At 36.0% G+C, this 27,517-nt stretch overlaps 1 protein-coding gene across 15 annotated transcripts in view; it reads left to right on the top strand.

Moving 5' to 3' along the window:
- Positions 1 to 27,517, top strand: part of PARD3 (par-3 family cell polarity regulator) — a 673,368-nt gene that overhangs the window by 382,417 nt on the left and 263,434 nt on the right. For 9 of the 15 annotated variants that reach the window (XM_039255302.1, XM_039255308.1, XM_039255307.1 and 6 more), the window contains exons 8-12: positions 14,794 to 14,919; positions 16,024 to 16,403; positions 22,142 to 22,281; positions 24,946 to 25,074; positions 27,389 to 27,427. In XM_039255302.1, the coding sequence (XP_039111233.1) occupies positions 14,794 to 14,919; positions 16,024 to 16,403; positions 22,142 to 22,281; positions 24,946 to 25,074; positions 27,389 to 27,427 (814 nt within the window). The remainder of the gene's footprint in view (positions 1 to 14,793; positions 14,920 to 16,023; positions 16,404 to 22,141; positions 22,282 to 24,945; positions 25,075 to 27,388; positions 27,428 to 27,517) is intronic. The other 6 variants (XM_039255313.1, XM_039255311.1, XM_039255312.1 and 3 more) reach the window with 1 other exon arrangement.

Genomic DNA, 27,517 nt, shown 5'->3' with positions numbered 1-27,517 from the left:
GTGTTTTGATTTTTATTTGTCTCCAGGTAATTTGGTTTTGGCTTCTTCCTTTTTTATTGTTAATCCATTGGTTGTTTAGTAGCCTGTTGTGTCGTCTCTATATGTTTTGTTTTCTTCCAGTTGTTTTCTTGAAGGTGATTTCTACTTTCATACTGTTGTGATTAGACAAGATGCTTTGTAGGATATATTAATTTTTTTTTTTGAGAGAATGACACAGAGTGCAAGCAGGGGAGGGGCAGAGAGAGAGGGAGACACAGAATTCAAAGCAGGCTCCAGGCTCTGAGCTGTCAGCACAGAGCCTGATATGGGGCTCGAACTCACAAAATCATGAAATCATGAAATCAGACCTTAACCAACCACCTAGGCACCCCTGAGTCTTGTTTTTTTTTTTTTTTTTTTTTAAATCCATTTAGCCACCCTGTATCTTTTTATCAAAGAATTTAGTGTTCACAATTAAGGTAATTATTAATAGGTATATACTTATTGCCATTTTGTTACTTTTTTTTTCTGGTTGTTTTTATAGTTCTCTGTTCCTGCTTGCTGTCTTTCCTTGTGGTTTGATGACTTTTAGTTTTATGTTTAGATATCATTCTCATATTTTGTGTGTCTATTTTAAGATTTTGTTTTATGGTTACCATGACATTCATAGAGAGAGAGAGAGAAGTATTTTATTTTGATAGTGATTTAAGTTAGATGGCATTCTAAATGCACTGTATTTTTACTACCCATTCCCAATGTTTTATGTTTTTGATATCACATTTTACAGTTATTTTGTGTCTCCCTTATCTAATTATTGCAGTTACAGTTGATTTTACTATTTTGTCTTTGTATGGTCTCATAAGTGGTTGATCTACTACCTTACTCTGTATATGCTTTATCAGTGTGATCTTTTTTCTTTCATATATTTTCTTACTTCTAGTTACAGCCTTTAGTTCAGTGCTTAAAGTAATCCCTTTAACAATTCTTTTGTATTGCCAGTTGAGTGGTGATGAATTAGCTTATTAGTCTTTGCTTGTCTGGAAAACTATTTCTCCTTCCATTCTGAGTCACCTTCCTGGGTAGAGTATTCTTGGTTGGAAGTTGTTTTTGTTTTTATTTTTTCCCAGCACTTTGAGTATATCAAGCCACTCCTTTCTGGCTTACCGAGTTTGTGCTGAAAAGTCATCTGGTAGTCATCTGTGGTTTCCCTAGTTGTTTTTCTCTTGGTGCTTTTAAAATTCTATGTTTTTAACTTTTGTCATTTTAATTACGATGTGTCTTCGTGTGTCTTTCTGTGTCCTCTTGTTTGGGACTTTTTGTGCTTCTTGGACCTGGATGTCTTTTTCCTTCTCCAGGTTAGGGAAGTTTTTAGCCATTATTTGTTCAAATAGGTTTTCTGCCCCCTTCCTTCTTTCTTCTCCTTCTGGGACTCATATAATGTGAATGTAGTATGTTTGATATTTTCCCACAGATTCTTGAAACTATTCTCATTTAAACTTTTTGTTTATCTTTTTGCTGTTCTGTGGGTGTTTGGGTGATTTCCACTACCCTCATTTCTGGATCGCAGATCCATTTTTGTGTATCATCTAACCTCCTTTTGATTCCCTTTAGTGTATTTTTCACAGCAATTACTGTATTCTTTAGCTCTGTGAACTGTGTTTGATATTTTCTTATATTTTTCTCTTTGTTGAAGTTTCAGTGTTCATCCATTTTTCTTCTGACTTTAGTTAGCATTTTATGAACTTCTTCTCAGATAAATGACTTATCTCCATTCCATTAAGGTTTTTGTCTTGGATTTTATCTTGTTCTTTCATTTAGAACATGTTCCTCTGTTTCCTAATTTTGCTTTATTGTCTGTATTTGTTTTTGGGTATTATGTAAAACAGCTATATCTTCCTGTCTTTGTGAATGGCTCTGTGTAGGAGATGAACCTTAACATTTAACCTTACCCTTGTTCTTGGTTGTCTTTTGAGCTGTTTGTCCAGTATGTTGAGTTTTGTGGAGTTCAGAAACCTAACCCTCCCACTCCATTCAATTATGGTATGCAAGGGACATTCCCTGTGTGTACAACACATGGCTGTACAACTATGGCAGAGTCCAGGGGTAGAAGGCATGGGTCTGCTCACCTGCCATGCCTAAATGTGCTGGCCAGTGAGGAGAGGGTGTTGCTCTCCCATAGCTGTTAGATGGTTAGAGTGACGTACAAAAATGGCACCTGCCAGTACTGGCATTAGCAATGTAGAAGTAGCCTATAAAAATGGTATCCACTAGAGAGAATATGAGCAGACTTCTGCCCCTCTGGTAGATACTTTAACAAGTATAGTTCCTTCACCTGTGGTCTAGACTTTTTTCAAACTCCTGTTTTTTGAGCTGGGTCCTGCATGTGAGCCCTTTAAGAGGGAAATCTTTGTTCTTCATAACCCTGTCGTTCTCCTTAATTTAATTCCTGTGGGCTTTTAACACCAGACATTTGGGGGGTTCCTGACTCTACTTTAGGTGCCGAGGGCTGTGGTACCTAGTGTGGAACACAAATCCCTTGCTCTTCAGGGAGAAGCGGCAGGTGTGTAGGTTTGTCCTGATTCATGTATGTCTGTATTTCTTTATATTTGTTTTGTGTTTTGAGTTTTTTTTTGAATTGTGAGTCACTGTGCCAGGGGTTTTGGCAAGAGTACGTCTCTGTGTGGTCTTTTTATCCTTTCTTGTGGAGTAGCTTTTCGGTTGCTTCTCAGGTTCTTTTCTGAGAGAACTGACAGAGGTGAGTTCAGGATCTTCCTATGCTGTCTTCTTGAACTGCTTCCTGCCCTCCCATTTAAATGAGACTTAGCCAGTATTTCAGTTACAAGCATGTCATTTTCTGTCATTTATTATACGTTTCTTCCCTCAATGTGAAAGAATATTAGGATAAAATAAATAGTTGAAAAGCCTAGAGCAAAAGGAGAATAAGATAGTAAATGTAGTGTAGATTAATTCAATGGAAGCAATTTCACAAAATCCACTGATTACCACGTGTTTAGAGATACAGAACACATTCAAGTAGACAAGTATCCCTTTGCAGAACTAAAAGTCGTTTTATAGCTGAGTCATTTTATACATTTAAAAAAATGTTTATTTATTTTATTTGAGAGAGAGAGAGAGAGAGACAGAGACAGAGACAGAGAGACAGTGTGTGAGTAGGGGAGGGGAAGAGAGAGAGAGGAAGACACAGAATCCAAAGCAGGCTCCAGGCTTTGAGCTGTCAGCACAGAGCCTGATGTGATGCCCGAACTTAAAAGCCATAAGATCACGACCTGAGCCAAAGTCTGATGCTTAACCAACTGTGTCCCCCAGATGTCCCCAGCTGAGTCATTTTTAATCCCTGTTGATTTGGCATTTAATGGAGAATATCTTGTGCAGCTTTCTTATATAAGGGACAAAGAGATTAAGAGAATCAGATTCTACAGTTGTAAACTCTTTTTAGACATTATGAGTTTTCATATTGGGAAACAACAGAAATATTTTTTTCTCAGTGTTTGTGTTGCGTTTTTAAGCTTCTTCATTGACTTGGTAGTAATGGTTCTTCAGAGATAGATTGTCCTTGGGAGAGAAAACACAGGCAGGCTACTCAAAATCATAGAAATAAATCTTGAGGAGGTAGAGACACCCATGGTCCTTGTTCTCCAAAATGCTTACAGGTAGATTCTTCTCATTCAATCAGAAACCTTCCCAAGCATTTACTGTGTGATAATTCCTGTGTTAGGTGCTAGGACATAAAGATGAACAGGGCATAGACTTTTTTTTTTTTTTTTAATGTTTTATTTATTTCTGAGAGAGAGAGACAGACAGACAGACAGAAAGACAGCGTAAGCAGGGGAGGGTCAGAGAAAGAGGGAGATACAGAATCCAAAGCAGGCTCCAGGCTCTGAGCTAGCTGTCAGCACGGAGCCCAACGTGGGGCTTGAACCCACTATCTGTGAGATCATGACCTGAGCCGAAGTCGGATGCTTAACTGACTGAGCCACCCAGGTGCCCCAGAGCAAGTCTTTCTCTAGGGATTTGCAGTCATGATGGAGTAATGGCCAAAAATCACACAATTATAATTTTGTGATAAATGTTGATATAGGTACTCCATGAGTTGATAGAGGAGGAATTGCCTGATTTAGGTAACTCTAGCTGGCGTGTTGCAGAAGATGATTTTAAATGTGATGACAGTTTATAAAGGAAACTACATCAGCTCCATGGTGGCTGAAAGGGCAAATTAAGCAATGTAGTATAGCAGAAAGGAAGAAATTAAGTGGAACTGGTGAAGAAATTGCACATATATCTAGTGGGAATAGAAGAATACATATTCATGGGATGTAAGTTGAAATTTCCAAGAATAACTTCTCTTGTAGAAAAATCTAGTCATATATGGGCCTTCTCAATTTTAGAGATACAGCTAATTGAAGAACACTTACTGAATACTTATTTTTGTAAAAGTGACCTATATATGTCAGTATTTCCTTCTGATTTAGATTTCAAAGCCAAAAAGTCTAAGTAATAATGTGGCATGTGAATTATATATCATAAAGAGAAGACACACAATGCACAACAGCTCAAGTAAAAATACAGTTCAGGAAAATAGGAAAAAATGTGAAGTCAATGCTAGAGAAATTTTTAAAGCCACTTAAGTATTATTATGGCCTGAGGCATAATGAAGATTTTGAATAAGAATCTTGCTGGGCCTACTATTTTCTAGAGTAAAACTGGGTGGTGTTTTTTGATTGGAGGCCTCGGTGACAATTGGCATGTGGATTCTCATCCCCTAACCACTGCCTCAGGACCTAGACACAGAGACAATAGATGCATGGAAATGACAGTATTATTTTCCCCTTGATGCTGTTTTTCTTTTGTCTTTAAAAAAAGATTTTTTTAATGCCAGTTAACATACAGTGTAATATTCATTTTAGGTATATAATATAGTGAGTCAGTATTTCCATACATCATCTGGTGCTCATCACAAGCTTAATCCCCATCACCTATTTAACCCATTCACCACCCACCTTCTTTCTGGTACCCATAAGTTTTTTTTTTTCTCTGTAGTTAAGAATCTGTTTCTTGGTTTGCCTTTTTTTTTTTCCCTTTGCTCATTTGTTTCTTAAATTGCACATATGAGTGAAATCATATGGTATTTGTCTTTCTCTGACTTACTTTGCTTAGAAAAATACCCTCTAGCTCCATTCATGTCATTGCAAATGGCAAAATTTCATTCTTTTTTATGGCTGAGTAATATTTTCATTGTAGATACATTTAGTTTATCCATCTCTGGACACTTAGGCTTTTTACATAATTTGGCTATTGTAGATAATGCTGCTACAAATATTGGGATGCATATATCCTTTTGAATTAGTACTTTTTTTTAATTTTATGGGTAAATATTGAGAAGTGCAATTGCTGGAAAGTAGGGTATTTCTATTTTTAACTTTCTGAGGAACGTCCATATTGTTTTCCAGAGTAGCTGCAGCAGTTTGCATTCCCACCAACAGTGCAAGAAGGTTCCCCTTTCTCCACATCCTTGCCAACACCTATTGTTTCTTGTGTTGTTGATTTTAGCCATTCTGACAGATGTAAGGTGATACCTCTTTGTAGTTTTGATTTGTATTTCTCTGATGATGAGCAATGTTCAGCATCCTTTCATGTGTCTGTTGGCCATCTGGATGTCTTCTTTGGGAAAATGTCTATTCATGTCTTCTGACCTTTTAATTGGATTATTTATTTTTTTGTGTGTTGAATTAGATCAGTTCTTTATAGATTTTGGATACTAGAGCTTTATGAGATATGTCATTTGCAAATATCTTTTGCCATTCTGTAGGTTGCCTTTGAGTTTTGTTGATTGTTTCCTTCCCTGTGATGCTGTTTTACTTAAGTCATCATCTTGTGCATTATTTGAAAATAAAATTAACTGATTCCCATCCAGAACTCATTTATAGAGGTTCATTACCTTGAAATCAATTTTAACTTCACACATATAATTTGATTTCCTCCTGATTTAAAATTCAAACATAACTTTCTTATTTAAGTCACAAATGGTACTACTTTCACCAAGGTTATGCCAAATAATTGTCTTTTCCTTTAGCAGAAAACCATGCTTTATTTATTTTATATTCCTAGGTCTTAACCCATCAGTATTGCTCGGTAATGCTTACTCAGTAAAAGTGTGTATGAACCTGTGACTGTCCATATTAGCTATGGCATTGCTGTAGTAGATATAGAGAAATAAAGACCGAACCTGGCTTGATAGTTGTTGATGACTTTTTCTGAGGCTTTCTAATAATCTAATGTTAGATATTTAAGAAGCAAGATATAAAAATTATATACTGTAGAAGCTGGGTTTATGAAATTATAAGATTTGGTTTTAAAGGCCTTAAAATTCCAACTGAAAGATGTATACATAAAAAATCCATGCTATGTGTCAAAAGAACTGTATGCACAAGTGCCATAGGGATTCAGCAGAAGTATGGAAATATTGAGTGATGTGGGCAGCCCTCAGTGGAGCAGTAAAGCTTGATCAGTTCTTTGAAGAAAATACAGGAGTTATGCTAGTGACATTCTGGAAAGATATTCTTTCACAGGAAGGGAATATATGAAAAGAAGATGCCACACATACATGTGCATGATCTGGTAAGAACTAACAAGTAAAGGATTTGAAACAGAATGCATTATAAGATAGCACTGGAGGGATTGTTAGAAAGCACTTTATGAGTGACCTATGAGACTTCATTCAGTAAATAATGGAGACATTGTTAAAGGTTTTTAAGAAATAGGATTGTATTTTTTAAAAATTATTCTTCTACCTATACTCCACAGTCTAACTTATAGTGGATATTCTACAACATTTCCCTTGTGGAAACAAGTATGGCTAAAGCATATTATTCTTGATAAAATACAGTCTGCTTCTCTGGGTCTTTTCTGTAATGGACAGTTCCCATTTATATACATTCTTATTTATTCTTAAACCAGTGGTCTTTGGAGTGTTCTTTCTCAGAAACTTTTCTTTTCCAAGTAGTAGTTATATGTTTGTGGTTCTTTTATCAAGGAGATTGTTGCTTTTCTCCCCCCTCCCCCCAGTTTTTTGTTTGTTTGTTTGTTTGTTTTGTTTTTTAAAGACCTGGCATCTACCAGGCAGTGTTCTTGTTTCTAGGTGTAGGGAAGATCAAGCCTTGCAAAACCTTTATAGGTCAGATATTCAATGTTTTTGCATCATGGGTCACCTGAGTTTCCACTGCAAGCATTCCATTCTGTCATCAAAACATGAAAGCACCCATAGGCAAAGTGTAACCAAATGAGTGTGGCTGTGTTCCAATAAAGCTGCATTTACAAAAACAGGTGGCAGGCTTGAGGTTAATGTTGGCTTGTGGGTTATAATTTGCCAGTCCTGCTCAAGAGAACCAAATAAAAATGTCTGCCATCATGGAGTTTCTCCTTTTTTTTTTTTTTTTTAAGTTTATTTATTCATTTTGGAAGAGAGAGAGAGAGAGAGAGAGCACTCACACAAGTGGGATGAGGCAGAGAGGGAAGGAGAGAGAGAATCCCAAGCAGGCTCTGTGCTGTCAGTGCAGAGCCTGATGCGGGGCTTGAACTCATGATACCTGAACTGAAATCAACAGTCAGATGTTTAACCTACTGAGCCACCCAGGTGCCCCATCATGGAATTTCTATTCTTATATTTTCATATGTAAAATTCCTTCTCCTCTGTATCCTATTCATAAAATTTGGAGAGGGAAGCAAGAGTCCAACATTTCATTGCCACTTACCGGTTGATGAGAAAGCCTCTCTATTGTAACTATATGTTACTGATCACCAACACAACACCTAATTCTCAGGAATTCCCAGAAGGTGGCAAATTAAAAAAACAAACTCATTTAACATCTTCCAATTAGTAATAAGCACTCATAGAACTCTTTCCTTTATCTGATTGTCAGTCATAAGACTTAAAGGAAAAATCTAGTCTTGGGAAAGCAGCCCTTGCTTGGTAAGAGATGGATTGAGAAGGAGGAAGAGTGTGTGTGTCTGTGTGTGCACGTGTCTTTGTATGTTTCTAGCTTTTTGCAAATGGCTTGTGCCAGCAGTACCTTATTAATCACATAACTCCTCTTTTATTGATAAATTTTATTCAAGCATTTATCTTCAATTTAATACTTAGAGTATCACGTGAAGAGTCAACACTACCCTTTCAATTGCTGTTTTAAAGCTTCTCTTCATGACTTTTTCCCCTTGACTTTTTGCTTTATAATACATCAAAAGCAAGAAATTAATTCCTTTTCCAGAATTTCTAGTTAGAAATGTTGTGTTTACCTTTCTGTCAATCAGTGACTAACTTGACCACATGTTGTCTTCATGTTATTGGTAGAGGGGTTGTTCAGAACTGTTCAACTTTTAATGCCAGAGATACCTGGGACAGAGCTCGGCTCTGTCTTTTTAGTAAGTGTAGCCTGAGCAAGTTAGCTTCATTTATCATCAGTCTTTACATCTGAGGAATGGACACTCCTGTGACTTTGTATGTCTTAAAGAGGAAAATATATGCAAATTACACTGTATATGTAAAGTACATTTAGCAAAGTGCTTGGCAGTGACAGCTAATAAAAATGATATTTTGTTTTCCGTTGATCTTACTGTCATGTGCCTTAGAATTCCCTCCATATTGCTTACTATTCTGGTTGTTTAGTTAGATGCTGATTAGTGTATGTAATAGTAGAAAATGATCATTTTTTCCCCTCTGTTTTGAATCCAAGATGAGGATTACTACTGTCATAGATTCAAGATTTGCAAAAACAGGGGTACCAAGGTGGCTCAGTCGGTTAAGCGTCTGACTTCAGCATAGGTCAGATCTCACAGTTCATGGGTTCGAGCCCCGCATCGGGCTCTTTGCTAACAGCTCAGAGCCTGGAGCCTGTTTCAGATGCTGTGTCTCCTTTTCTCTCTGCACCCCCCCCCACTCATGCTCTGTCTCTCTCTGTCTCAAAAATAAATAAACTATAAAAAAGAAAAGATTTGCAAAAAAGTTCACCCTTGAGCAACAGAGGTTTGAACTGTGTGGGTCCACTTAAACATGGATTTATTTCCCCTATAAATACAGTACAGTATGTAAATGTTTTTTGTCTTCCTTATGATTTTCTTGTTAACTTTCTCTTTTCTCTAGCTTACCTTAAGAATATAGGATACAATACATATAACATGCAAAATGTGTGCTAATTGACTTACGTCATCAGCAAGGTTTTGGTCAGTAGTAGGCTATTAGTAGTTAAGTGTTCGGAAAGTCAGAAGATATATGCAGGTTTTTTACTGTGCTATGGGTCAGCACCCCTAACTCCACATTGTTCAGAGGTCAACTGTACATACTGGTTTAGTTAGTTGGGTGTATATATGTTAAGGAAGAAGTAGAGCCCATTAGAATTTCACGGAACCTAGCTCAGGTCGGGAAAGCTTTATTTAAGGCCTGTATATTTCAGGTCATTGTAGAGTTTTGAAATTATCACTTTTCAAAAGAGAAATATGCTCTTGATTTTTGAGTATTCAGTTTTCATTACTTCTGAGAAAACACAATGTAACTTTATGAACTGAACCTGTAGCCTTTGTCTGAAAACATTTAATTGTGCTTTCTTAGCTGTAGACTTATTTGTTCTAATGAAGGGCTATAATAATACATTTCCTTTAGGCAGAAAAGTATAGTTTACATTTAGATAAATCTTGCTTCTTTAAATGTAAAAGTATGACGTTTATCATTTCTGCCCTAAGCTGAAGGACTTATCTATTTTAATTTACCTATTAAAGATTTAAAAAACAAAGATTTTTTTTTTAAACTTGGAACTTCTCTGAACTTTCTTCTGTTTGCATCTGCTATGAAGGTGGCTGTGGTTCTCAGGGATCAAATATAGATAATTACTGGCCCCTCATGTTCAGTGAGCCGAGAGGGTCTTCTTGATGGGATCCCATTCTGCATACTCCTACTCTGCCTTCACTACTGTTGTGATGTTTATACTGTGTCAGCTTTTATTAAGATGTGTTATGATCAGGTCCATACAGCTGGGTGGCAGTTGTGGGAGTTTACATTATCAAAGCAAAACTCAGACTTGCTTAGCCAATTTAGATGTCAATAAAACATTTGTTACTTATTTTCAGTTTTATCATTGGTTGTAATTTATACTTAGAATTGAAAATGTTAACATGTATGACTAAGCTTGTTTTAATTAAGTGCATAATTAGGCTAATGAACCTTGTGAAAATGTAGTGGTGCAATCCTTAATATCATCTAAGCAGTTAAATTTCTAATTATACATCCCAAATCACGTACCAAGATGCTGCATTTCAATGGCTTGGTTTCTGTATTCTTCTTTGCACCACCACCACCCCCTTTTTTGGTAAGAAACATTGCTCAGGAGCCAGGAGAACAAGCTTAAAGAAACAGTTGTGTATTTGCATATTTTTATTGGATGGAAATTATTCAGAAGTGAGTTTTGTACATAGTAGATATAGTGTTTTCCCCCCAAAATTAAAAAAAAAAAAAGGGAAAAGGAGATAGGCTTGGGGATGTTTCAGATTTATCAGAAAACAAAATCTATGTGCTCAGAACGCATATGTGCCAAGTAGGGTTTACATTAGATTCACACATGAGGTGCAGGAGGCTCTGTCTCTATCCTCCTAAACCCTACAGACACGCCTTCATAAATCCGCCCTGCTGCATGCGCTCATGTCTTGTCTTCTGTGTCTGTCAGCACAGCCCACACGGGGAATTCTGCTCCTCAGCTGATTCCTTCCACCCCCAACTCCACCCCCACCAAGTAGAACTCACCCCACTGCCTCTTTTCCCTCTTCTTCATGTTTTTCTTTTGTGCAAGGTGACGACTTCTTTTGGAAAATGATTATCCCTAATGAGGAATTCTGGTACGAACTTCTTAGACAAAAAACTGTTCTCTGTCCTAGCACACTGACAGGCCAAAAATGTTTGGAATTTTGTTAGCTTCAAGTATTTTCTCTAATAAGTGATACAGGAACCACACCACCATAGGCAGTCAGTTCTTCATCACTTCAGAACAAATACTAGTTCCTGGTTGAATTTGCAAAATATATACCTAACATTTATTTTTAATTATACTGTTTGGATGGCTTTAAATTGAAGGTGGAAGGTATGGAAATCTCCGTGCTTACTCTCACCTTTTTCAGGAACATGAAAGTGTTATCCTTCCCTGTGATTTCCCTTCAGAGGGTACTTTTCATTCTCACTCTCACTGTTATGGTATCAGTTCAATTTTCTTGTGAAGTTTTTTTTTTTTTTTTTGATAGTTCATTCTCATTCCTTTTGTAATCATTTTCACCTAGTGAAGCAAATGAGATAATTTTGCAGATTGTACCACTTTACTTTTAAATTAATCCATTCTTTTGGAGAGAATGATTCTAATAGTGTGGTCAAGTACTTAGAAATCAGCAGGCTACTAACTTCTTCTTAATTCAGTCTGTTCCGTTGATTCCCTGATCACTTGCTGTGTTACTTGGGGTGAAATTCATGCTCCCCCGCCCTCATCAGTACCCTAGTCCTGAGCGCTGAGAAAAAGGATTCTGAGATTTTTGTGGCTATCTTAATAACTTTGGATTCTAGAAGCCTCATTTAATAAACTTCTGTTTATATTCCTTGCAAATGTGATGGTGTTTATTTATGATTTGTAACATTTTCTACATAAGGATTACTGATGAATTAGGCTGTATATGAGGACTTAGAAAGACAAGCCATTCAATAAATGAAGCAGTCATGCTTTTTTACTTTGAATTATTATTCTAGAATGATTCCCAGTGAGGGGGGGGGGAGGAGATTATAAAAGAAAAATGGTTTTTTAGATGAATATAAATCCATAGAGCTATTCATGTGAAAATTAGTGATTCCACTTGTAGAATTAAATTACAAATTTCCAAATTGTGTTATTTTTAACTGTCGTAAATACTGAAGGGATCTATCTGGGGCAAATTTTTGTAAATTTAAACTAATTATCAGTAATAGTTAATTGTTGAACAATTTTCATTAAACATAATCTGTCTCTATAATATGTATATAGATATATTTCTTTAAAAATATTATATGGGCTATTTAGAGAATATACAACATACTTCAGAATACATAAGAACATAATAATTATTAGTCACTTTTGATTGCAGGATTATTGTAACCATATTGAGAAATTACCCATGATTTCACCAATTAAAAACTAATTAACTGGAGTGATGCTTGGTAGGGCATACTTTTACTGCACACTGAATGCATGCACTCTGGGAAAGCATTCTTGGTCTGTAGAGATTGATTTAGCAACAGGTGTGGCACCACATATCTGGTTATGTTATGATTGTCTGTGGGTGGCTGAGTCATCTTTTCCTTCAAGTTGTTCTTTTACATGGTTGCTTTGATGGTAAAATGGCCAAATGTTTTCTCGGTCTCATACTATTAATTGATTTGATTTGATTTTCAAATTATTTTGTCTCATTCAACAGAATCATAGATACATCTTGATAAATTGATTCCTTCCATAGAACACCTTAATCAACTGCATGGAACGCCTTAGTCAATTGCACATAGAAACACACTAAAACAATAGGGAAATGTGGGGAGATATATCATGGGCATGATGACATTTAACAGTAACTTAATTAATTATTGGTGGCATATTGTGGAATCTCTTCCTTCCACATAGGATTCAGACAGTTAAGTGCTCATGCAGCTATGTCAGTGTACTTTGTTCTCACCTTTGAGCCAAGAGAACTTTTTTATTTGTGTATTTCCAGTATATGGCAGGTAAGTAACCAAAAATCACCTATGTAATAATGTTATCAGTCAGTAAGATTTTTAGACTCTTACACTAGTAGGTACTAATCCTCAAATGGTAAAATTACAGAAAGCAATTTAAATATTATCTCCTCTGGGGTACCTGGTTGGCTCAGTCGGTTAAGCGTCTACTTTGGCTTAGGTTATGATCCGCATCGGGTTCTGATCTGACAGCTCAGAGTCCTGGAGCCTGCTTTGGATTCTGTATCTCCCTCTCTCTCTGGCTCTCCCCTGCTCATGCTCATGCTCATGCTCTGTCTCTCACTCTCTTTCTCTTTCTTTCAGAAATAAATATTAAAGAAAATTTAAAAATGCAATTAAATATTATCGCCTCTGATTATTTTTGCATTTGGTGGAGTAGACCTTAGTAAAACATGCTATAATATACTTAATAATAAAAATTAAAATAAAGTTAAAAATAATTTTACAAATATTCATGAAAGAAACAAGTTTAAACTGCAAAGTAACAAGTGAAAAAGGACCTTTGTATATAAGTCAATTTATTTCAGTTCAATCATATATTTGGTATAAATGACATCTTCATGAAAAAAAGAATCCGATTCTAAATTTCTTGCTCGTATTCTGTTTTGCAAGTTTGTTAGAAACCTGAGACTTGTTTGCCCCAGCTCAGTTCATTCAGTTTTTCTTCATTAAGACCTTGCTACCAGCTAGGTGCTTGAGTGTGCATTGCTGAATCCCATCTTCTCTGTATACCAGTAGCTTACAATGCACCAGTAAAGATTGATAAGATGTGTATTTAGGTAACAATTACAGGAGAGTGAGATAAATGGCCGCAGAACAGACAACAATTACTATAAACATTTAAAAGAGGAAGCTATCTATTTGGCGCTTTTCTGGAAAGCCTGTATAGAACACAGCAAAAAGATCTCTATCTTCCAATAGAATATATCCCAGTAGAATATGTATAGGCTATTAAAAATTATGGTGTCTTCAAATTTAATTTTGGCAGGATTCTAAATTCTAGTATTTGGATATTATCTCTAAATATTAAGATTATGAAAGAAAACCCAAGCTTTGGATTCATGAAAATTTTAACATGATTATCATGTATAATTTATGCTAACTATCAAGTCAGTCACAGCGCCAGAAGTTGGTAAAGATCCTGTTCCTTGTACTGGGTCATGTAATGTTTGCCTCTTGTCCCAGGATATCTAGACTGTCCTTCCTGCCAGTCAATAAGTTAGTGCTCTAAAACAAGTGATCCCAGTAAGTTTTGCTTTTCTGTCTCCCTATTGGTCTCTTTGGAGGACTTTTAAGTTCATTCAGGCTTTTCTTTCAGCCTGCCATTTGAGCACATGTGAAAGGTGACTGATGTTATTTGAACATTTGAGCACATGAAAAGGTGACTGACGTTATTTGAACTATCACTGGCTTTCTCCTATTTGTTTCAAATGGGAATAATGGCAACAAATTAGTTACATTTGGGAGACCTGACAAGCTTTTGAAATTCAGAATATTAGGCGATATCAAATTCAGATATCAAATTCAGACTTTCCTATTTTTCTTCACAACTGCACAATGCAATGAGGTTCACCTTTCTTCATTACCTGCACTTTCACACAGAGATGGGTTTTGCCGTCAGCAGTGTACCAGCTGGCTTAAAACAGAAAATCGCCAAAGCTATCCACAAATACATGCTCATCTATGCTCCACACTGCAGTATCCACTGAACCATCAGGTGAACTCTGTTTGATGCATTTCTAAGAGTAGAGAGAAGTACATGGTTTGTTTCAGATACATAATCCTGACAAGCCAGGAACAATTTCTTAGGTTTATTGAAAGGATCCATTTCTACACATCATTTATACCATTGTGCTTTTTGTGTTGGTGTTATTTTCAAATGTATTAATAACGATTTAATGCACTCCTTTATCAGGAAGCCTTTGTAAATATAGTACCAGCATTAAAGCAATAGGGCATTGTGCATGGTAGAAATATTACATGTGTAATGATTTGCATTCTTAATGTTCCAGAACCCTGGGGTTATTAGTAAAACGATTGGAGAAAGGTGGTAAAGCTGAACAAGAAAACCTTTTTCATGAGAATGATTGCATTGTCAGGATTAATGATGGCGACCTTCGAAATAGAAGATTTGAACAGTAAGTGCTTGCTGGCTGCTCTGCTGTTCTTTCGGTGTGAGATAGTGCAGTGCATTGCAATGCTTCAAACTACGTGTCTGTGCCTCTGTCCTTAAACTGGAGAGAAGTATTTTTTGCCATTATCTAGCTTTTAAAAATTTAATCAAGCTCCAGGTAATTACTACCATTAGACTATATTTCAAAATGCCCTCTGACTGATAGAGTGCTTCTTAAAGTAATATGGGTCCAATTTAGACTTCACAATTTTGCTGCCTCCTCAGCTTTTGGAAAATTTGCCAGTGCTCTAGTTTTTATTATCCTTTAACTCCCATTTCGAACTTTGTTGCACATCATGACTCTGCGTATGAATAAGTAGAGAAAGCTCCTGTGAGTACAGTGTGGTCCACTCAGATTCTCTTTATCCTGATTCAAGTCCTCATTCAATTAAAAATTTAACAATTGTCCAGTTCCTATAAAACAAGGCAAGAATAAGCAGAAATCCTAAGAACGTGGTGTACGTTCTGAGTCGGGAACTAGCAGGAGTTTTAGCACTTTCTCAGGCTGGTGACGGAACAACACGAGGACCCAAACTCCCCACATTTAGAATCACTGAGGCCACACGGGTGTTCTTGAGATCTTTGCATCCACAGACTTGAATTAATTTTGCCCATAATGGATAGTGGCTCTCTATCGTTTTCTAAGTATATTTGTAAGTATATTCATTTCTTCAAAAACTCAAGTTGTCCCCTATAATTTAATTTTTAAATGTATTGGATAATGTCAAAGTACATTGCATTTAATTTCTATTCCTATGGTATTATAATACCTCTGTTGTGCTTAAAACTATTATTTAATGAGTTGTGATTGAGAATGTAGTGCTTTATCTGTAGTTATAGAAAATTGTGTCATTTTTAGTCAGAGAGTGAGAAAATTTGTATTTGAAGATACATTTATTCTATCAGAGCTTGCAAACTTGATTGGTAAATGGGATATTAAAATTTTGTTTTTCAGCTTCAACGAAGTCTGTCAGTTCTTGTTGCTTAATTAGTGTACTTAACTAAGCTCATAATATCTCTTAGTCTGCCAGTCTTAATTTGCTAATTTTCCATTCTTTCTCGAATCCAGAGCACAACATATGTTTCGCCAAGCCATGCGTACCCCGATCATTTGGTTCCATGTGGTCCCCGCAGCAAATAAAGAGCAGTATGAACAACTATCCCAAAGTGAGAAGAACAATTACTATTCAAGCCGCTTCAGTCCAGACAGCCAGTATATTGAGAACAGGAGTGTGAACAGTGCTGGACTTCAGGCACTGCAGAGAACGCCCCGAATGAACCACCCACCTGAGCAGATAGACTCTCACCCCAGACTACTACCTCAGAGCACACACCCCTCCGGAAAACCACCCTCAGCTCCAGCAACACAAAATATATTTAGTACAAATGTAAGCAGTGGTTATAACACCAAAAAGATAGGCAAGCGGCTTAATATCCAGCTGAAGAAAGGTATGAGCCACCTTGTTTTGTTTTATGGAATTTAATTTAAAAATCAACCCATCATTATATGAAAGAACTGATATAACGACTTAAAAAAGTATTTAGAATTGTATTTCTTATGCTTTTCAGATTGGTTTTGCTATTTCAGAATTCACATATAAAGTTCAGAGAATAAGATTTTTAAAAATAAAGTTATATGAAGAAAGTACTAGTAAATTTTTGATAATAGAGGAAATTGGTTTCAGGATAGTACTATTAAACCCAAAACAATCATGAGGAATTGACTGTTTTGATCACCCTACTTGATATTCAGATACAGCTCTCAAAGAAGGCTTTAGAGCACTTCCATTTCAACCCCATCATTTTGTTAAGGGCAAGTGATTGATTGGTTTGAAGCTGGTAGTGGTTTGTGGTAGAAGGGAATTCCATTGGTTCCTTGTCTCTTACTTTTCCAGAATATTATACTACTTCCGTTTCCTAGGATGACAAGGGAAATTTTAATGGGCCTTGCCAACTCTTTATTACCTACATCTTATATCTATATATTTATTTAACTGTCCCTTCCATAGACCATACATCCTTGTATACAGGAAGCATGCTTTTCCCTTTTTTCTTCTCAAACACTCAGAGCCCACTGCTAGGCTTGATTTTCTGATTTCCAAACGCTGTCCACTTGGGGCACTGAGGTACACTTTTGCTGTTAATCATCCATTTTAGCTGGGCACTTTGATATATTTTTAAATCATGTCTTTCAAAAGGGTGTCAAAGAGAATATTTCTCTTTCCGTGAGCTCATCCAACTCCTACAGTCAGGTGGAAATGAATCCAAGAGAGATTGAGTGATTTCCTTAAGTCACATGGCTTTTGGCAGCAGATCTTACTCGAACAGTTTCCATATCCTGACATTTAGACCATTCTTCTTTCCATTTGGAGTAGGGTTTACAAGGTTGTAAACTCTGAGATTCCTATTTCCTTTCTAATCATATTCTTTCATTGAACTTTATGTGAACCACAAACTCCTTATTTCTGGTTACTGACTTTTAAGCTCCAGATACCTGGTTGACATGATCAGGAACTGACAGCTCTACTCCACTTTGAAACCTTACAAATGCAGAGTTATATCAGCATAACCCCCAGTTAGCTTTGTTAATTCCTGAATGAGATAAATATCAGCTCCTGTCTTCCTTTTTCGCTACTCAAATGACAGGCCCTGTTTTTTAAGCAAAAACAGGTTAAGAAACACAAATGGAATTGTACAAAAGATTGAAATTCTGCTTGGGATCTCGCAACAAAGGGAAAATATTTTACTTGGCCATTGTCGTAAAGATATCTAAATACCATTGCCCTTCTACACTGACAGGCGTATTCGTTTAGTTAATTACGGTTTTTCACACAATTGTATTTTATAACTCATGAAACAATATGAACTTTTAGATGAAGTGAAATTTTATTTGCCACTAAAAGAAGCATTCCTTTGAACACAAAAATTAACAGTATTATTTTAATAACATTTAAAAAGATATGATTACATCGACGCAGCTAATGGAGAAAGACAGCACTCAATCATTAAGATTAGAAAAATGGAAACAATGGTTTTCTTTGAAATGTTTTTCTGACTTTGAGTATTCTAAATGATATAGAACCTCATAGATATGTCTTGATTTTAATTTACTGTGAGAATGTATGACAAAAGGCAGAAACCAACTGTGTGTTCTGTCAATACTTAGAAGTATTTTATTTGAAAAATGCATTGTTTATGATAAATGAGAGTGAAGAAAGTGGATTCTCTTTGATTAGTGCTGAATACACATATTTTAATAATAATGATTGTATGAGAATTGAACAAGCTTTCATTGTAGCCAACCACTAAGATTTTTACCAATTATGATTGTTACATTTAACATTTTTAATGAAGTACATCAAAAACATAGAGTGTGTCAGTGTTAAACTTCAAACTCAGTTCAAGGTGAACTGACATGCTTTGAATGACAGTTCTTCATAAACTGAGACCAATTCTAAGTACTAAAAAGATAGGCCTTCTATGGGGCACCTGGGTGGCTCAGTTGGTTAAGCGTCCAATTTCGGCTCAGGTCATGATCTCACGGTTCGTGGGTTAGAGCCCTGCATCAGGCTCAGAGCCTGGAGCCTGCTTCAGATTCTGTGTCTCCCTCTCTTTCTCTGTCTCTCTGACCCTCCCCTGCTCACACTGTCTCTCTCTCTCTCAGGAATAAATAAAACATTTAATTTTTTTTTTTAAAGACAGGCCTTCATTATAATGATTTTTTGGCATAATTTAGGAACCCTGTCATATAACATGACAAAATAGGATAGCTCTTATGTACTTGCTTCCATAATTATGATTTCTTAATATTTATTGCCATTTTGCCATTCTCAAGTACCCTGCTCTTTTGTAGAAATTAGCTTTTTAATAAAGTCAGAGGAGAAGGTCAGTAATCTGTTTCAGTCAGTGCAAAATGTTTTGTTGGCTTTGCTAAATGAAAATTGATATCTATTTATCTTTCTTTTAAAGGTCATTGCCTGAACTTTTAGCTTACAGATTTAGGGGTTATTGCTGATATTTTAATAGTATTGAGGTTCATATAACAGTCTTTGTAGTTCATACAAATTAATATTGTAAAAGGAGAATAATTTAGAATTCTTTCTTAATAAATGTTATTGCAAGTCATTAGAGTTTCATGAAAGCCAGAGACGTATGGAAACGTCCCAGCAGAATAATTAGGAAAATTTCATATAGACAGGATGCCATTCAAGTCTTGAGCACCTACGACTCAAGAAATTAACAGTCCAGGCACATTAAAGTGACTTCAGACTTGACGTAAATGAATATTTTGTTTGAACTTGAAAACATATATGGTAGGTTTTGTTACAGATAGAACAATAGAGTAGTTTTTTTTGTTTGTTTGTTTTATTTCAGCTCTATGTTTCTTCTTTAAGCCACATTTTCATTTATAGTTACTTATATTATTTACTTACAAATTTATACTCTTGCTTATAGTTTCATGTTGAGTGTCACACCAAGTTAGTGTATTTTGTAGATTATTCACCTTTACGTATTTCTTTCCACACCAGAGGTATTTCTCCTAGTTTCATTTTGACTGAAATGGATCCCAGTATCCTTAAAAGTAACTTTTTATTTATTTTTTAATGTTTTAATATCTTTTGCCCTTTTATTTTGAGAGAGAGAATGTGAGGAAGCGAGCGCAAGCAGGTAGGGACAGGGGGAAAGAGACGATTCCAGGCAGGCTCCACACTGTCAGGGCAGTGACCAACATGGGGTTCTATTTCACGAATCATGAGATCATGACTTGAGCCAAAATCAAGAGTTAGTTGGGCTCTTAACTGACTGAGCCACCCAGGTGCCCCCAGAGTAACTTTTTAAAAAGCTCTAGTTTTGGTGCTGGGATGGCTCAGTTGGTTAAGCATCTGACTTTGGCTTAGGTCATGATCTCACCATTCCTTGGTTCGAGCCCTGCATTAGGCTCTGTGCTGACAGCTTGGAGCCTGGAGCCTGCTTGGGATTCTGTGTCTCCCTCTGTCTGCCCCTCCCCTGCTTGTGCTCTGTCTGTCTCTCAAACAACAACACAAAAAGAATAAACATAAAGCATAAAATTGTTGTATTGTATACCTGAAATTAATGAAATGTTACATGTCAAGTATATCCCAGTTTTTTTAAAAAAATGTTAATAGTAGACTGTCGGGTGGATATTTGAGTATTAGAAAAGAAGAAAAGAGGCACCTGGGTGGTTCAGTCAGTTAAGTGCCTGACTTCAGCTTAGGTCATGATCTCACCATTGGTGAGTTTGAGCCCTACTTTGGGCTCTGTGCTGACACCTCAGAGCCTGGAGCCTGCTTTGAATTCTGTGTCTCTCTCCCTCTGTGCCCTTCCCCAACTCGCTTGCTCACTCTCTCTTAAAAAAAAAAAAAAAAAAAAAGAATAAGCATTAATAAAACATTTTAAAAGCTCTGGCAGAAATTAATTATTATTAGAAGTGTTATAAAAATTGTGTGATGCATTAGAAATTTGTTGTGGTCTGTACATTTTTTTCTTGGCTCATTTTGGCTTGTTGCCTGTTGTTTCTAGTAACATACAACCCTTTGTGTGCACTGCATTGCACTTGTGAATGCCTGTCAAGAAAGCTGCTGAAGAGCCTAGAATTGACATGATACAGAATGTCACAGTATTTTGTAAAGGCCTTATTACTTTAAGTACTTTTGAACATAATATGATAATTCTTAGACTTGCTAGCTATGATCAGAGATGGGATCTTCACTGGATAAATTGACTTTGTATTTTATTTAAAAAATTTTGTTGAAGTGTGGAGGTCCCTCAAAAAATTAACAATAGAACTCCCCTGTGACCCAGCAATAGCACTGCTAGGAATTTACCCAAGGGATATAGGAGTGCTGATGCATAGGGGCATATGGACCCCAATGTTCATAGCAGCACTCTCAACAATAGCCAAAACATGGAAAGAGCCTAAGTGTCCATCAACAGACGAATGGATCAAGAAGATGTGGTTTATCTATACCTTGGACTACTACATGGCAAAGAATGAAATCTGGCCATGTGTAGCAACATGGATGGACCTTGAGGGTGTTATGCTGAGTGAAATAAGTCAGGCAGAGAAGGACAGATACCATATGTTTGCACATGTAAGAGAATTAGGAGGAGCTTAATGGAGGACCGTGGGGGAGAAGAAGGGGAAATAGTGGGGGAGAGGGAGAGAGGCAAACCGTGAGAGACTCTTGAATGCTGAGAACAAACTGAGGGCTGATGGAGGGGGTGAGGGGAAGGGGGGTGATGGGCATGGAGGAGGGCACTTGTGGGGATGAGCACTGGGTGTTATATGGAAACCAACTTGACAATAAACTATTTGTAAAAAAAATTTTTTTTTGTTGATTAATTGATTGAAACTATACATGGTAAGATATAGGTGAACTGAACTAGACAAATATAATATGGTTCATCCTGTCAGTAAATTGTTGTAATTACAGTTTGGGGAGATTCTGTTTTCTGTATTCAGAAAAATTTCTCTTTTCACAATTTCCTTTCCAACTTCCTGATCATTTTCTCTTTCCTTGCTTCATCTCCTACCCTTTAAATCTGGATAACATTATTGCACAATAATAATTGATTTTTGAGGTACTATGGATTTTTTCAGAAAATTTTTTCCACATGGAGAATTAAATTTATTTCACACAAAATAATTAGACCAATTTAAAATGGTTAGCAATGGTATTTATATATTACCTTTCATCTATCTTGCACTAGATTCCCATTTCTTCTTAATAAAGAATTTTGAAGTATAAACCATTTAAACTTTCCATAATTTAGTCTATTTTGAAAAAGCTATTAAAACCTTTATGGTAGGGGCACATGGGTGGCTTAGTCGCTTAAGTGTCCGACTTTGACTCAGGTCATGATCTCATAGTTCATGAGTTCAAGCCCCACAGCTATCTGCTGACAGCTCAGAGTCTGGAGCCTGCTGCGGATTCTGGGTCTCCCTCTCTCTCTTCCCCTCCTCCACTTGCACTCTGTCTCTCACTGACTTTAAAAAATGAATAAACATTAAATAAAATCTTCACAATATTAACAGCAGTGCAGGCCACTGTGAAAGCGACAAAATGTCAAGTTGAGGGAAAGAATAACAAATCATTTATGTTCCATAAACCTGTAAAATTCAAGGTATCTCATTTTATTTACTTTTGTTGTTGTTATATGTTTAGGTACAGAAGGTTTGGGATTCAGCATCACTTCCAGAGATGTAACAATAGGTGGCTCAGCTCCAATTTATGTGAAAAACATCCTTCCCCGAGGGGCTGCCATTCAGGACGGCAGACTCAAGGCAGGAGATAGACTTATAGAGGTGAGTGACTTCTCTCAGTCAAAAGTGCCATAATCTTTATAAAGTTCCATTTTTAAGGGTCAGTTCTTTTTTCATATTTTCACAAATATGAAAATAAATTATATATTTTAGCAGAAGTATGCATCATAAAAGTGTATTTCTGTTTTACTTCTACTTTTTTCTATGTTATTTTAGGAGAAATATGTTTTCATTGAGTTTGCTCATAAATTTTTAGTCACTCAGACATTTGGTTTATGAGATAACATTTGTCATTATGTAAGTACAGTGCCTGTTAGGTTATATTTCTAGATGACTTTAAATTTATGTCTGGTAATATAGAAATGATATCTACTTTGTAATCAGAACAGAGACAAATGAAATAAATGAAAACAGTGTGTCTTGATGAGAGGAAATTTTGAAATGCAGCATGGAGAATGAATTGAGACATAAAAATCAAATGTCAGAAAGAAAAGAAATCATTTTTCAGAATTTCATTTCTGTATCTCATGAGTTTTGGTTCATCGGTTTGACACCATCTTAGACATAAATAAACATACATAGAAATTTCTGTGTGTGTGATCACTGTGTATATCAAATAAAAGGAAGAAAGATTGAGAAAAATCTTACTAGTCATTTTTCTTACTGTTTTCTTCGGAAAACATAGTCTATATTCATATTGTGTTTCCTAATTATTAACTAGTATTCAAACACTGATATTAAAAGGACATTTTTGGGGGGGGCGCCTGGGTGTCTCAGTAGGTTAAGCGTCCAACTTTGGATCAGGTCATGATCTCACGGTTTGTGGGTTCTAGTCCCACATCAGGCTCTGTGCTGACAGCTAGCTCAGAGCCTGGAGCCTGTTTCAGATTCTATATCTCCCTCTCTCTCTGATCCTCCCCTGTTCATGCTGTCTCTCTCTCTCAGAAATAAATAAAACATTAAAAAAAAATAAGAAAAAAAGGACATTTTTTAAATCAATGAAAACACTTTTATTTTCTACATAAAATACAGGTAATGGTCCAAAAATACACATTCTCTAAGATTCAACTTGTGAAAATGGATTCTAGTGAAGCCTAATGAAAGGTAGTACCCGTACCAGGCCACCAAATACTGCAAATTCTTTTCCATAGGTAAATTTATAAATACCCACACAGCTTGCTGAAAGTCCACTCTGAACAGGGCTGTTCATATACTGGATTCTTTCATTTGTCCTTGGGGCATTAATTGAGTAGTATTTGTCCAAATTTGCATTTGTAGCTCTTTTTTATTAAGTAGTAGGAAACTTAGATGGGACTTCAATCTAGTCATCTTTGCCTGAGTCCCCAAAATGTGTGTTCTGCACCAGCCCCACCTCCTTCCTTCACTCCTTCGTTCCTTCGTTTCTGTTAACTTCCCTCCCTTTTCCTTCTTTCCTTCCTTCCTTCCTTCCTTCCTTCCTTCCTTCCTTCCTTCCTTCCTTCCTTCCTTCCTTCCTTCCTCACATAATTGCTTTACTCTCAACACATCACAAAGGCTGTATTTCTATTTTTGAACATTGGGAAGAGCCTCCAACCTGTGTTTCTCGAGAGTTTGGCTTTATTGTCTGTAGCTGTCAGCTTTCTTGGAAACTACATTTTCACACATATTAAGCCTAACTTTCCGTGATCTGTAGTTGTACCTACACAATATCAACAATCTTTTGAGCAGTTTTTCTGAGTACCTGGAAATTTGAAAGCATACCTTAAAAAAAGTATCAAATCAGTAATTTGTTTTTATTACCTGGGATTTTTTCCTTTCTTTAAAACTGTTCTTATATATTTCATGCAGTTGCTTACTAGAATACATTGAGTGGTAGAAGATTGTTTTTAGTGGAGAGGGAAAGGTTCCAAAACATATTTTAACTACAGGGATATTTTAATATTACAATTTAAATAATACACTCTATTGCCTTGGACAGAATTTTATCTTTGACTAAAGTGAATACTATTGAATAGTTTTTAAAAGAAATTTTCACTTTTATTTCTTTTAAATATATAGTGCTTTATGATAATGTTATTATACTTAATCAAAATGATGAGATTCCTCAGGAATTGGCTATTTTAAATCTCTTTGTTTTGGTAGATTTTTCCTAAACCATTGAAAATATTGAAGTGTTGCTACCTCAAACTATTGCTACCCCTTCAAAAACATTATTATTATTCTGCATTCTTCTTTAATGATTCCATTTTAGGGATGAAAAGTTATCTTCATAGTTTTCAGTATAATTTCACTGAAGTTATACCAAAATATTTTCACTTTGTTTTGACCATCCCCTATAACAGCAGCACCTTGTTATTTTGTTATAAGAAAGTCAGTGATACACAAGGCCATCAAGATATCTCAGTTCAAAGCCAGTAAGTTTTGTGTTAACATGATGATTTGGACATAGTATTTGTTTATTACTTGTTACTTGTTAATGCTCTGGTGGCTGTGGCTTTTGGTTTATTAAAGAGCATTAAAAGATTTACTGCTTTTTGTCTCACTTCTAGATACCTAGTCTGTGTTTCTTTATTAGCCACAACAGCCTGCTGGCTACTGGATCTTGGCAGAATTTACCATGAAATGATTTGTGCTTCATCATAGACATGCTTGGTTCTAGGATGTGTGTCTTTTCTTCTGTCTTAAATTTGCACAGGATTGCAGCTGAAAAGTTTTTATTTGTTTTAGGTAAATGGAGTCGATTTAGCAGGAAAATCTCAAGAGGAAGTTGTTTCCCTATTGAGAAGCACCAAGATGGAAGGGACTGTGAGCCTTCTGGTGTTTCGCCAAGAAGATGCCTTCCACCCAAGGGAACTGGTGTGTAAATTTAGAGCAGATGAAAGATTTCTGATGAACATGAGCCAGGGATCTGGGCTAGGCACCTGATGGCCCATGTTTACTGAGACATTTTCCAAGTAGTGTATATATTTTATATATCTTTCAGTCTTAATATAAACATTCTTTTCCTATAGTCCCCTTAGTTTTGGAAATAGATATCCACAATTTTGAATGTAGGGGTCTTTAAATATCAGATTACAGGGATATTGTCTAGGACAGCACATGTTTATTACTGAATGCTTTCAGATGGACTGATTGAATACAGAGACGTTGATTATTTCGTAACTGTCACTTCAAAGGCTGGTGTTGAACACTTGCCATCTTCTCCACTACACATGACAAATTTTCATATTTCAAATTTTCATAATGCATTTAGCTAAGCCAAGTAAAGCTTCTTGCTTACTGTCATATGAAAGGAGTGCCTTATTCAAAGTATAATTGTTGGAAGTAAGGAGTCCTGGGTGGCACTAAGTCCCACGGCCATCAATTACTAATATAGACCTGATTTGGAATGACAGAAAAACAAAAAGGCATTTGTTTGCTATTTACTGCATCTTTTATATGTGTATCAATATGTCTAAATACAAGAGGTATTTACATAGTATTGGTGTGAATGAAATATGTATACTAAATTGACATGGTTTGCATGTTTTTCTGCAAAAACTGCCAGGTTTCATTTTTTGTGTAAAAACAACATAATTGGAGGAATCACTTTTATCTTTTGATGTGGTAAGAAAATTGGTTTTTTCCGGGACAAGTGGTATTTTAAATATTTCAAAACAGATTTGAGTTGGGCCATTTGAGAACATTTGACATCTCTTTCAGTTAGGTCTTTGCTTTCTGTAACAGTTAATCCATATATACTGGAGTGGCAAGGTTTTAGGGGGCCAAGTTCTCAAATTTGCCCTGAGCCTTAAGTCTCTTAGGCTAATATTTCAAGTATGGATGTGTCATAGTCATTAAAATTTTCTTTTTATCATAAGCCAGATATATTTCAGTGTAGGAATACCGCATCCCCCGGTTACCCAAATTTACTGTGATTTCATGGAATTTCAGATTGTGATAGGGCTGAAAACTGAATACTTGTGTTTTAGTGGCTTTTGAAAATTATAAAAATGTCTTTATTTCTATTTTAAAATGTTGAATGCATTATTTCTCAATTTAAATTCGGTTTTTCATTTTCCCCCCACTGTTATCCAATTTTGTGCTTAAAATGCCACCTGATCCTAAATCTGGAGATGTCTCTATTAAATTGTAAATGAGCACTTAAAAAAAAAATACTAGGCTGTAGATGTGACTTGATGAAGCTTTAATTCGTTGTCAGTGTATCTTAGGCTGGGTAATAGTTAGCATCATCAGATTGCCAAAGCTCAAACCACACTCTTCAGCAGCCCTTCTCAGACTTAGTGCCAACAGGCAGCCAGCTTAAGGTTATTCAGGTTCTTCTTGTCCAATTTTGATCTTCCAGGCTTCTGTTTTCCCCTTCTGCTGCTTATTTTTTTTCCTCTTGGTTATTTAATTTATTGCTTGTGAGCTTTTCATTAAGGAGTGAGCCAGTAGGCCGTCAGTCTATTATTCATGTTGCAGCTGCTTTTTAAAATTTCAAAGAATAAAATTCTGAAAAACTTAAAGTGGGAGTTGCATTTAAAATGATCTTTGAATCCAGTTACAAAAACTCTTTTCCTCTGTTCGGAGTGTCTGTGTTTAAATTCTTTGTCTAAAACAAAATACTTTTATCAATATGTGCTTTTTAAAATAAACCAACTTTCTAAATATCTGTGTAATTAAAGCAACTCTATAATACATGAAAAACATCACATTTATAACCGGTGTAATATTTTAAGTATAATACTCGTGGTTCAGACTCTTATTATCTGGTCTAGCTATCCAGTTAACATATACCTTGTAACTTAGATGTAGTTGGGGAAATTAAAAAAACAAAATTAGAAACAGTGCTACGAATAGAGAGCCAGTCTGGTGAGCTTTGCTTTCTTCCAAACAATAAATTCATGATACACCGTTAGCAAGCAAGTCAAAATTTACATCTAGAAAAATGGCTTCACACACACACACACACACACACACACACACACACACACACACACACGGTAATACAATCACGTCAGTGAAAGTTTGGAAGACATTAATACTGCAGCCATAATATAATAACCTGCTATATATTTTGTGGATTTTGAGAACCAGCAAAATTTCCTTTATAGTCAAGCTTTGTGTCCCTGTGTGTTGAAGATGGCTTCGGTCAGTCTGTATTTATATTTTTCTTCAATTCTTCTAGAATGCAGAGCCAAGCCAGATGCAGATTCCAAAAGAAACGGTAAGAGCTTTGTCTTTTGCAGGATGCAGAGATGTTGAAAAGATAAATGCAACTAACTTCTGATTAATTAAATATGAAGTTACTTGTCCT

This window comes from Hyaena hyaena, unplaced genomic scaffold (genome assembly GCF_003009895.1).
Source record: "Hyaena hyaena isolate Hyena2069 unplaced genomic scaffold, ASM300989v1 scaffold_519, whole genome shotgun sequence".
NCBI lineage: Eukaryota > Metazoa > Chordata > Mammalia > Carnivora > Hyaenidae > Hyaena > Hyaena hyaena.
Note: the sequence above shows the minus strand (reverse complement) of the source record. Positions and strands in the feature narration are given on the sequence as shown.